Source organism: Haliotis rufescens, unplaced genomic scaffold (assembly GCF_023055435.1).
Source record: "Haliotis rufescens isolate VD_foot unplaced genomic scaffold, xgHalRufe1.0.p SCAF_9, whole genome shotgun sequence".
NCBI lineage: Eukaryota > Metazoa > Mollusca > Gastropoda > Lepetellida > Haliotidae > Haliotis > Haliotis rufescens.
The window spans coordinates 30,374,408-30,387,020 of NW_025964383.1; the positions used below are offsets into that span (position 1 = coordinate 30,374,408).

General features: G+C 37.6%; 1 protein-coding gene across 2 annotated transcripts in view; it reads right to left on the reverse strand.

Annotated features, from left to right (window-relative positions):
• Positions 1-458: 458 nt before the first annotated feature.
• LOC124118568 (dynein light chain Tctex-type protein 2B-like) overlaps positions 459-12,613 on the reverse strand; it is a 30,168-nt gene continuing 18,013 nt past the window's right edge. For both annotated transcript variants that reach the window (XM_048390882.1, XM_048390883.1), the window contains exons 4-5: positions 9,045-9,108; positions 459-4,414 (exon numbers count right to left, since the gene is read on the reverse strand). In XM_048390882.1, the coding sequence (XP_048246839.1) occupies positions 4,367-4,414; positions 9,045-9,108 (112 nt within the window). In that variant the 3' untranslated portion in view covers positions 459-4,366. The remainder of the gene's footprint in view (positions 4,415-9,044; positions 9,109-12,613) is intronic.

A 12,613-nucleotide genomic window follows, 5' to 3' on the forward strand; every position in this document is an offset into this window, starting at 1 on the left:
CCTGATGTTCACAAGGTGCATGATATATATCACTACTGCTTACCTGATGTTCAAAGGGTGCATGACATATATCACTACAGCTAACCTGCTGTTCACAAGGTGCATGATATATATCACTACTGCTTACCTGATGTTCCCAAGGTGCATGATATATATCACTACAGCTAACCTGTGATGTTCACAAGGTGCATGATATATATCACTACAGCTAACCTGAGGCTCACAGGGAACAAACACAAGGCAAGTCAATTGTCCAATAGAAAAAGAAATTCTGTGCAACTTCAGAATACCTCCACTAATGAGCTTCAGGGAAACAAACACAAGAAATTGTTGTCCATCATGATGTCACAATGTTAAAGTATTTACTTCTTCAGGAACTGAAAGCTATGGTAAATCTCAAAGTAAGCAAGTGTCCCTGTTGAATAGCTCATCAACTTGAAACAAACAACAACACAAGCTTTAAACATATGGTTTTAATTGAGAACTATAAATATTGTCATCTTATATACATTTAGTTTCAAACAAAACATTTTCTTAATCACAGATGCCTGTACTTCGTCCCTCCTAAATCATGGTTCTCCACACAAAGAAATACATCATTTCTTGTCAATCTATCCGCATCATTCCTGCTTTTAAAGCAGCCGGGTTTTGGTTAACATTGGTACCTGGTCCCAGTAGAACATGTATGATATTGTGACAAAAGCAAGTATTTGTCTCAATAGGGATGGGTCAGTGAGTGAGTGAGTGACTTTGGTTTTATGCCGCTTTTAGCAATATCACAGCGGGGGACACCAGAAATGGGCTTCACACATTGTACCCGGGTCTTCGGTATGACAAGCAAACACTTTAACCACTAGGCTACCCGACAGCCCAGGTATGGGTCAGCCTCAGACAGATCCTCATCATCAACTACAGGAACACACTCATACAGTGGCATTTTGTACTGTTGCCATACACTAATACCCTTAATAGGAATGTCATGTAATGAGTGCAATACTGGTGATGCAGTGGTTGAAACGGGTTGCCTTCAGTCAACCAGATCACAACCATAGATACTCCTTGAAGTCATCCATGTGTATCATTCATACTAAGCCATTGTCGCCATTTCAGTTAACTGGAGACCTGTCTTGCCCTGGCCTCAGCACATGAACAGGCAGATAGCATCAGTTCTTGGTGTATTAGCAGTTAATGAGCACCAGAGTTGATGATCTCTATTGTCACCAATATGTTTTATTCATACTCATTGCGACCATGTCCATTTGAATCAGCCCCAAAAGAAACATATGGCTCTGGGGCACTAGTCCGCCTTGGCCTCTGTCCAGAACGGGGCGGTCGGGTAGCCTAGTGGTTAAAGCGTTCGCTCGTCATGCCAAAGACACGGGTTCGATTCCCGACATGGGTACAATGTGTGAGGCCTATTTCTGGTGTCCCAGTGATATTGCTGGAATATTGCTAAAAGCGGAGTAAAACCATACTCACTCACTCACACTCACTCTGTTCAGAACGGGCAGACAGCATGATTTCAGAGTGTATCATAAGGAGAGTGAGTGAGTCAGTCAGTCAGGTTTTATTCTACTTTCAGCAATATTCTAAGAAATACCAAGATGGGAGACACCAGGGATGAGCTTCACACACTGTATTCAGGTTTGGAATTAATCTCATTAAAATCAGATCTCAGTTCTCGCTATCACTAAACAAAGATCTAAGGACATCCCATTACGGGTCATGTCAGAACTACCTTTCATCCGACCAATCAAAGCGTCGCTTACCAGATCCTGAAAGTGACAGTCGGAATGTGTTTTCTAATCACGCAACCTCAAAAACGTTAACACGGGGTATTCCAAACGACAGTTATGGCCCATACGACTGATTACGTCAATAATTTTGTCTATCTCTCACTTCCGTGGGATAAACATTTGAACGGAGGAGACGTTGCACAGTATGTGGGAAGAACTGCTATACAATCTCAACCATATATTAGACATTCGGGAATGTCCGTTTGTTCAGTTTTCAAAATTTTAATCGAGAACTGTGTCAACATATTTTTCAAGTGTAGCCTGAAATGGAAGTCGCCAGGTTGAAACAAGTGCCGTAAAGCTCGAGAAAGCTGCTTTCTAATTGGTTGATGTCGACTTCTTGTATGTCATTTCAGTGGTCGATCAAAGTTCGCGAAAGGTCGTTCTGACGTGACCCGTAATGGGATGTCCTCAGATCTTTGTTTAGCGGCAGCCAGATCTTATTTTAATGAGATTGGTTTGGGAGAGAAACGGGGTTTGACGTGATTGGTGTTAACCACTGGTACAACACACATCCGTATCCTCGTCCAGATCCTGGACATAGACACAGACAATTTGTATAAAGAAACATGCAGAAAGTTTTAACAATTAAAGAATTGTAGATCTTTTAACTTTGAGCTTAAAATATTCAAAAGGATTTGAGCTCCAAGAAGAAAATACAATTAACAGTAATAAGTTTTGTCCAATGTAAGTAGACTTACAATCATTTGCTGAACATGTTCAAACACAAACAATTTCTCTGCCCTTTACAATATGTCAATGCGGCGATTTGTTTCTATATCAATTACCAGTGTCATAAATGTTCAAATATAAACAGAAAATATGTTCAAATCTTAAAAAATAATATTAATAAGCACATATGTCATCTAAAAGTTATCCTTGTCATGACTTTTATAATCCTCAGGAAAACAAGTCATGGCATTGTTGACAAAGCAATTTCAAGGCTATGATAGTCGTAAGTCTGTGTGCAAGTTTGTTTGTTTGTTTGTTTGTTGCTTAACGCCACACTCAGCAATATTCCAGCTATATGACGGCGGTCTGTAACTAATCGAGTCTGGACCAGACAATCCAGTGATTGATATCATTAGTATCGATCCACGCAATTGGGATCGATGACATGCATCAACCAAGTCAGCAAGCCTGACCACCCAATCCCGTTAGTCGCCTCGTACGACAAGCATAGTCGCCTTTTATGTGCAAGTATTGTAGTTACAATCACCGCTACTATCACTTTGTGGAAGGGACCCCTGAATAAGATGCTATTGATATAGAATCTGTGGAACCAGACAAGGAGAATTACATAGAGACAACACACCAGGGAATGACTGACCAAGTTGTCTTATATTTCACTTTGTATCATCGCCACACATCACTTAATGTGCCTGGAAAGCCTGAAGTGGTGTAGGTTCAGACATATACCATTTTGGTAAAAACCCACACGCATGGGTTTGGTGCTGACAAACCAATGATCATAATCAGGGAGAATCTGGGATTTGAACCCGTGACCATAGGAACATGGCACACCGAAAGGACGGAACTTTGCATAGCAATTTTGTGGTGTCTTGGATGAGTGGGCTGCCAATGCCCCCTTCTGGGATGAAATCTTTACAAAAATATAAAATGATACCGGTGATGAAGCTGGGTTCAAAAGGCTGGAATGTCAAACATCACATCACTGAGATTATTCATGGACTGTGAACCAACTGTACACTGGAACCAACTCTACAATGTGTCATTGTTTTGTTTGTGTGTATTGCAACATCACTGATTGATTTTGGTGGATAAAAACAACAAATAATTTGTTTCCAACATCTTCAAAAAACAACACTTGTGAACATGAAAAGAAGTTATATTTTGTTTCACAGCATTTGCATCAACCGGCAAGTTTGTCTTGCTACATCAGGTACTAACTGTAACGAGCAGAGGGATAAGCTCAGTATCTTACACATCTCACACTTTTATTTTGTAAGAGCTGAAGGCTTTAAACATATTGATAAGAGCGAGGAGCATTTGTACAAGAAACAAGTTCAAAAATAAGCATGACAGTGAAAGGGTCCTTGTTGTATAACTTATGTCAAAAGTAAAAGCTCAATGTGGTCCCAACAAACAAATACCTCAACACAAACCTCAAGGAACCCAGGGCACCCTCAATTTCTAACGCTGATCCACTAAACAAGGTTTCTGGACAATTTCACTGCATAAGAGGAGGCACACAGGTTTCTTGAGGGTTTAGGCTTAATAGAATTGTTTGCAAAGAGCCCAAGTGCTTAAACCTTTCTGTTCTTTGAAACAGAACCTTGACACAGGACATGCTTGTCAAGCATTATTTCTAACACTACATCTTCCAACGAACATCTGCTGTTATATTTCTTAACAGGTAATAAATGTTAACAAGTCTGCCCTGTCATGTAATATAGTGTCCACGGGCATCAGGCAATCCTATTTATCAATTCTGATGCATAATGCTGCTGCAATTCCCAGACTCCTTGAACGATGTGGTGCATTTCAGTCAATGTAGAGCAATGTACAATTGTCAATAACAGAATGACACGGTGAAGGCGTTGTTGATTTCAATAGTAGAACACACCGAAGGCAGCTGCCACACAGAATATGGAATCCTGAAACATTGGATTAAAAACATGAACCAATGAAGTCACACTGACATTTGCCCCAAAAGGAGCATGAAGGTTCCAAATATCCACTCAGTGTTGTTTGTTTTCAAACAGGTTGTGATTATCATTACAGAAACAAAATATATATAGAATACTAAACGAGCTCCCCTGTAATACCAATTTTATGAAACGAGTGAATAGTTGTGGTATCTGACGAGCCAAAGCGAGTCAGATACCACAACTATTCACAAGTTTCACAAAATTGGTTTTACACGGGAGCGAGTTTAGTATTTTATTTATTACTTGCCATTTATAACGTATTTAGAATTATACTGTCGACTGTGAATAGGCTGACACCTACATGATCCATGGCATAATACAATTGAGTTTAACAGAATAATACTTCAAACACATCAAAAGTTGAAATGTATGATTTTAATACCATACAACGATCCATCTTTAGAATTCAGGCGTCCGTTCCACAAAATTATCGTAGCGCTAAGGTTATCAGTTACCCGATACCCGATGACGTAATTTGTGGAATTTAGTTGCAAGATCCTTCAGCGAAACAATGCCATGTGACGTCACCCTAGCAACAAGGTTGCTGGGGTCATCGAGAGTGCATAAGCTCCTCTCAGTGATCTATCATCTCCACATGCAATGTCGTTGAATAAGCCAAGGGATGTTGAGAGCTTTCAATATTTTTCGTGAAACGTGTTCCGAGAGTATATAAGCACGCGTTTTGGTATTGGTATACAGCTGTATGTTTATTAAACGGGTGATCTCTTCATGGGCAAATAATAAAAATATATATTTCATATTCATGTAAACACTCTATCATGTCCATACCTGCTAGAACGTGGACATATATGTTGACCTTTTTGTGATTTGTTTTTGTTATCAGTGTTATAAATTAAACAAGAAAATACAGATCCTCCTTGCCATAACACTGTTATCACAACCTAAAGGTTTAGATGTGCTTAGGGTGTCTCTAGATTGAAATATTATTGCAGAAAACATGAAAGACCAAGGACAATGAACTCTGTGTGTCATAACATGTTCTCATGGATTTTACATCAACTCCTGAAGAAATATGAAGCATAAATCGTGAGAGTGATCATCCTCACAAATATTGCCAAGGCACTGTAGCTCACCTTCACATATACATAGAGTCAACAGTCGGATTGTCAACAAAAACTGCTACTTAACATTAATATTCCCTTAATAAAATATCTATTTCTCATGTGTGCCACATAGCACTCATAACGATGTTTAAGTTTGCCCTTCAGAACTGACTAGAAGAATACTTTTGACCAAACTTTGAACTTGGTGAAATTTTGATTTTGGAATGACAACAAAACAAAAACTACATAGATATACCTACAAACCTTTCTCTATACTAATATACATATTTCCGATAAAAAACAAATGTATCTAAGTTGACATTAACCTAGCCTTTAAGTAAGGCAGCACTAGTGGGAAGAGTTTTCATGAACATGCAAGAATTGCCACCATGCGAGAAATAAGAATTGTGAACTATTTCTCGTGGCCAAAGAGCAAGTTGAATTAACAGTTTAGAATATGCTATGATACGTTTGCTTTCAGATTAAAAATTGAAAAATGTGACTTAATCATTCAAACATAGCTCATAAACATCGTGAATGTAAACAGTTGTTTAAACTTCTGGTTACTCATCAACATTTTTATGCCGCCTTCTACGGGAAACAAATACCTTATCTAGAATGTGTTTATACTCACAAAAACAAATAAAAACCTGGAATGATAATGGTTTAATGCAGAAATATTCATTAGCTGCAGAGTTTGGGCGGGAAACAAATGAAAGTTGTTTGAGACCAAGTCGAAATTGTTTCCATGGAAACACAAGAAAATGAAAAAGTTAATAATTGATAAATATGAAAAGGTAATAGTTGAGCATGTGGTCATTGCACATGTATAGTTTCATGAAAAAAATATCATTAGTTTGTGAGTTATGGCTGGGAAACGAAGCCTAGAGTTTGTTTAAGACAAGGTCAAAATTGTTTCCATGGAAACATAAGAAAAATCTGTTGGAAAATTTCAAAACAGCAAAAGACATCAGTAAGCTGATGAGATGAGCAATTCACATGCCAAGTTTCATTGAAAAACATTGAACAATTTTCAAGTTATGGCCCAGTATAAAATGGGAACGTCGACGCTAACGAGAACGGAGACAAAAACAATGTCTCCCCTCCATTGGGTTAGTCATCAAACAAAACATGAACCTGGAACAATGTTCATTGTATAACAAACATTTGAAGAATGGTCACTTCTAATTAATGCGAAACTTAACCATATTTCCTTCAGAACAGTACACACTACAGATGGAAATATCATTTTCGATTGGAAATAACATATTTTTTGCCAGCAAACAGTAACACTATTTACAAGTCGCTATATTATATCTTTTCACTTTGAATATATTCAATTAAGAACTAAACATCTGAGAACGGCAGATTGTTGTCTCCCGCTTGCCAACAAAATTAACAGCTGATTGTGGTAAACACGTCTATGAAACGATCTATAATTGTACACATGATTAGTCCCTTCTAAATTCGACAATGAACAAAAATACATAAATATTAATGCATTTTGTATTCTATTTCAGTTAACAATGCTCACTATCCAATAATATTTGCAGAGGAATAAATAAGTGTTTGAAAATGGAATATGCGAGGATAATTTCTATATAAACGAGTATTACATTAATTGCATCATAATTTGAGTCACTAATAACGAAAACCAAATACAGTCTCTTTAAAGAAAAATATCTCTGATCATAAGCAAAATCTCATCACACTACAAAAAATCTCATTACTTTAGACCAGGGGATATTTATCTCTCATAGTTAAACATTTCCACGATAATATAACTGATATGGGCATATTAACCAAGCTGTTAAATTTCATCAAAGTTTCTCAGTTTCAGCAACATTGGGTTTTTTTAAACAAATTACAAAGTAGTATTCTTTTTGTTGATTTTATAACACTTCAAACTCTTTTTGGAGAGACATTAATGGCGTTTTAGCAAATTTGTTTCAATTGATTTTAAGAATAAGGACAAAAACAATTACAATAAGTTGAAATGAGCTCAACAAAATATGTTATCATAAGCAGAAACATCCAAGCCTCAGCCTCGTCAGTCCAGCGGGCTAACTTCAGAGGCGATTACAGATCCATACTTAAATGTGATGCGGGTTTAGAGCATTGCTAAAGCCTCAAGTTCAGATCAAGTTTACAATATAATATATCGTAAATACACAACAAATGTGTAGAGACTCGTACACAAACCATATTCCATTATATGGAGCCCATATTGAACATCGGATCCAAACCTCTAACATTTTCAGGTGTCCTAATTGGTTAGAACAAGCAAGTGAAGTTGGTCCAGTAGGTTTTCAGGAGATGACGTTTTCAGAACTTGTTAGAATCCATTTTGATACAATTTAAGAGTCTGGTTGAAGCAAGATTTTCAAATCAAATTTCCAATTTAAAATGTCTATCATAAAACAAGACAATTATGTCTTGAAGCCCCACAACATACTGAAAATCAGAATCAAAACTCTTTAACAAATTCAGGTATCAACATTTGTAGGAATAAGCATGTATGGGTTTCAGCTTCATTGTGACAGTTGTTTTGGAGGAGTGTGAGTGAGTTGGGTTTTTACGCCGCTTTTAACAGTATTCCAGTTATATCACAGCGTGTCAGCTTAATGTGGGAGGAAAGCCCGAAGTGATGCAGGTCTCAGACGTTTACCACTTCGGTGAAACCCACGAGCACTGGTATGGTGCTCACAAACCTAGAAACATAATCGGGGCGAACCGTGATTCGAACCCACAATCATAGGTTTCTGGCGTGCCCAAGGGACGCAAGTCTGCACAGCGAATCGCGGCGCCTTAGACGACTGGGCCACCCGTGCCCCCTTGTTTTGGAGATGATGTTTACAGATGGCATTTAAGAGCATGGTCAAAGCATGATGATCAAATCAAGGTCAAAACTTAAAATATTTGCAAAACCTAAACACGACTATGTTGAACCCCTCTACTACTAGTAGCTACACATATACCAAATTTCATTGAGTTTGAAAAAGAAATGTCTGAAAAGCCCATAAAAATGTTTTTCAGCATGGCCGCCATTGCGACAATATTGAAAATCAGATATGAACCATATGAACAAATTGGGGTGTCATTGGCAGGAACATGCATGCCTATAGTTTCATCTTCATCAGTGCCATGACCTGGATGAAGATGTACAAGCAGGCTAGGACATAATCTCACATCACTTTCAGTCAGGTGAGCTAAAAAAGTAGCCACAAATGACACAGACACATTTTAATTGTCCACAAGCGTGATAATCTTATCAAGTTGGAAGGGCAACAAAACATATGTTTACTGTTTCAAGAACAAACACGAAACTATCTCCAGTGCACCTTAGCGAGAACATTCTGTATGGTAAAATATACATCACTAGTATTTCTAGCTAGCACATCCGCTTTAGTCTCACAGACAGATAAGTTGCCAACATTTCAGTATAAATATAAATTGTGAGTATGTATACCTCCCAGTGCTTTGGCAGATATTGTGATTGGGGATCAACTTACATTCATGAAAATATCCTGAGCATAGTTGTCTGTATCTGAATCCCAGAAACATCGACACGCCATCCTGAAACAAAGGTTCATTGTTATTAAGAATGTATGATCAGGTGACATTGGGTTTCTTTTTTTGATGAGATGACCTACCAATTCGACAGCTACAGCCAAGGGCCACAATAAGAAATTAAAACAAAAATAGTTAATTATGATGAATAAAAAAATAAAAAGATACAAGAAAGCGAGAGAGTGAGTGAGTTGTGTTTAATGCCGCTTTGAACAGTATTCCAGTAATATCACATCATGCCATCTAAAAGTGGGAGGAGAGCCCGAAGTGATGCAGATCTCGGATGCTTACCACTTTGTGAAACCAAGGAGCATGGGTATGAAGCTGATAAACCTAGTAACATAATCAGAGATTTGAACCCACAATCATGTTTCTGGTGTGCCTATTTTCAAGGAACGCAACTCTGCACAACAAATTGCGGCGCCCTAGAAAACCAGGCCACTCTGCCTCCCCCAGTTCTTGAATGGTGCTGACATATACCAAGAAACATAATCAGGACAAATCTGGGATGCAAACCCACATTCACAGGTTTCTGGCACATCCAAGGGATGCAACTCTACACACTCAATTGTGGCGCCTTAGATGACTGGGCCAGCTGTGCCCCTATATATAGAATGACATGAAACTAATGACAATCTCTTAAACATAGTTCCCGAAATATGGATTCCATAGAAATAGAAGCAAGAATGTGGCAAATTCCGAAACAAAAGGAAATCTTTTGAACTGATGCCAACATCTATTTTAGCTTAATCTAGATTGCTGGTAACGTTTAAACATGTCATTAAAAAAGTCCAAACATGATAAATATAGCGAATTGTTATTTTTAAGAGCTAATACAGTCACCTCATAATCTTAATATTAATGACCTGTAGAAAAAGTTATCTATATCTTCATAAAAGCACTGCATAACTTGTTTACAACAAAAGAGTTTCTTGTTATTGCTTAATCATAGTTTGCACGCAATGAGCAAACGATATATTAGACTGAAGGTTTACAACACATGACAAAATATCCATATATGAGTATTAGGGCTGGGACAGGTAACTCGGGTCGGGTGGGTACTGAGTAGGACCTGGGTACCCACATGACTACCCAGACCTGTGGTTAGTCATGTGATAGATTATTTAATGACAAAAATTAACTAGAACTCTATGTTTAAACTACAAGTCACTAATTTTCACAGTTCTTTCTTACTACTACGCCCATTCCTTCTGACACTTATATGTTTGAATAAAAATAAAACTTCAGTCAACTTCAATTTGTACCTACCTCTTGAGACCTACAGCGGGTACCCAGGTAGGGTCAGGTAATAGTGGGGAGGGGGGGGTACCCAGGTAGTAAATTTGGACTCGTCCCAGCCCTAACAAGTATTATTTCTGAAGAGCAGAAAATTCTTACTTGTCTTTAATATGTACTATTTTCTCTACCTACAAGGCAGGATTTGTCCAACATGGTAAGGAAACCAAGATATAAAACAAACTTGGTGTATGGTGATTTGTCAACCTTATGTCAAATCTATAACGGATGAGGTGGGAAAAGAGCTCCTTGTCGTCCACTGGAATCTAAACTTATAAAAACTTGGAAATACTGGTGTGAAAACTATTCAGACATGTTAATAATAATGGCTAAACATGAGAGAAAAAGGCCATTTTTTCATACTTCAAGAGAAAATGTATGCACAAGTTCATGACCAAAGATGAAAAGATTTCACCAAAGGCCTATTATATTTGAGAAAGTCTTGTTCTTGTCACCTTTCAAGATTTCCTTCTTGGCTGTTTATATTAAGGTTTCCAGTTACAATTAGGCTTGAGTATTTGTGCTATTTGAACATAAATGTATATCTTGATACAGCTGTATCATATATAGTATTTATTCACTTGAAGTGAACAGAGATAGTTTATTATTCATCCAGTCATTGTTGGCTGGTGGCTCTGTGTTGGGGTTAAAACTCAAATAAGACTGCCTCTGTGGTCTAGTGGATAGTGTGTCAGCCTTGAGAATTCCATCAATGGCCACGTCATACAATGCCCATATCACTCACCTATGATAAATTGATATTACTCACTTTAGTGATTATCAATATCCATTGTCAGTTGAAGCCATATAAATATCTCATAGCTTCATTGTTGAGGATAATATTATCATCAGTTGTTCATGACATCATCAACTATTTACGATATCATCAACTGTTCTTGAGGTCATGAATTGTTCACGATATCATCAACTATTTACGACATCACAAACTGTTCATGAGGTCATCAATTGTTCACGATATCATCAACTATTTACGGCATCATCAACTGTTCATGAGGTCATCAATTGTTCAGGACATCATCAACTGTTCATGAGGTCATCAATTGTTGACAACATCATCAACTATTTACGGCATCATCAACTGTTCATGAGGTTATCAATTGTTCACGACAACATCAACTATTTACGACATCGTCAACTGTTCATGAGGTCATAAATTGTTCACAACATCATCATCATCATCATCATCATCAACTGTTCATGAGGTCATCAATTGTTCATGACATCATCAACTATTTTCGACATCATCAACTGTTCATGAGGTCATCAACTGTTCGCGACATCATCAACTGTTCACAACATCATCAACTGTTCACGACATCATCAACTGTTCACGACATCCCAAACTGATAACACCATGTTATCTGAACAACAGGCTCACTTCCTGTTTCTCTGTAGGGTTCACATTCCAAACACTTTCCTTCATCGTGTCATTGTCTTTCTTAAACTGACAATAAGATATCTAGAGAACAATCTACTCGAAACTCCTAATTAAAGATGATCTGTCCGGAAAGAATGAGGAGAGAAAGCCCAGATCATGTGGCTGGAAGTTTGTCTCTCATCACTTATCATCTAACAATCGTATCATTATGGAGTTAAAGCATAAATCTATTTTTTTTAAAAGATGTTGATCTTACTCTGAACACAAGTTTTGAACATGTGCAGAAAAGCAGAGAGCAAAAATCACTTCATGCCAAAATTGCCAGCTTTTATTACCCATAGGGTTTGAAATAACCAAGTTCATAAAAATCATATGTGCACTTATATCAAAGTGCAAATATTACTTCACACCGGTGTATTCCTTACGTCATACGGACATCATTGTTGATGTCATTCAAATCTTATTATGATGTTAGGGCAGAATTACGTCACAGTAGAAACAACATCATAGCTAAAGATTGTTGACGTCATTCGACAATTGTCGTTTTCTACGACGGTAGTCGCGATCAGTGCACTTTTCTAAAGGGGAGCTCAAAAGGATTAAGAAATAATGAGTAATAAAAAAGTTATTACAATCGCATGTGTGTCCTACTGACTTTACGAACCTTGTGTAAGAATTCATGTATTACCATCGCTCTCACTCAGGATATACGAGAATTGTGCCACTTGTTCCATAAACTCAGTACAACACAAATGCTCACATAATAATCTCTATTTATGCAGCAATAAAGACATGGTATTTCATAAGCATTTTATG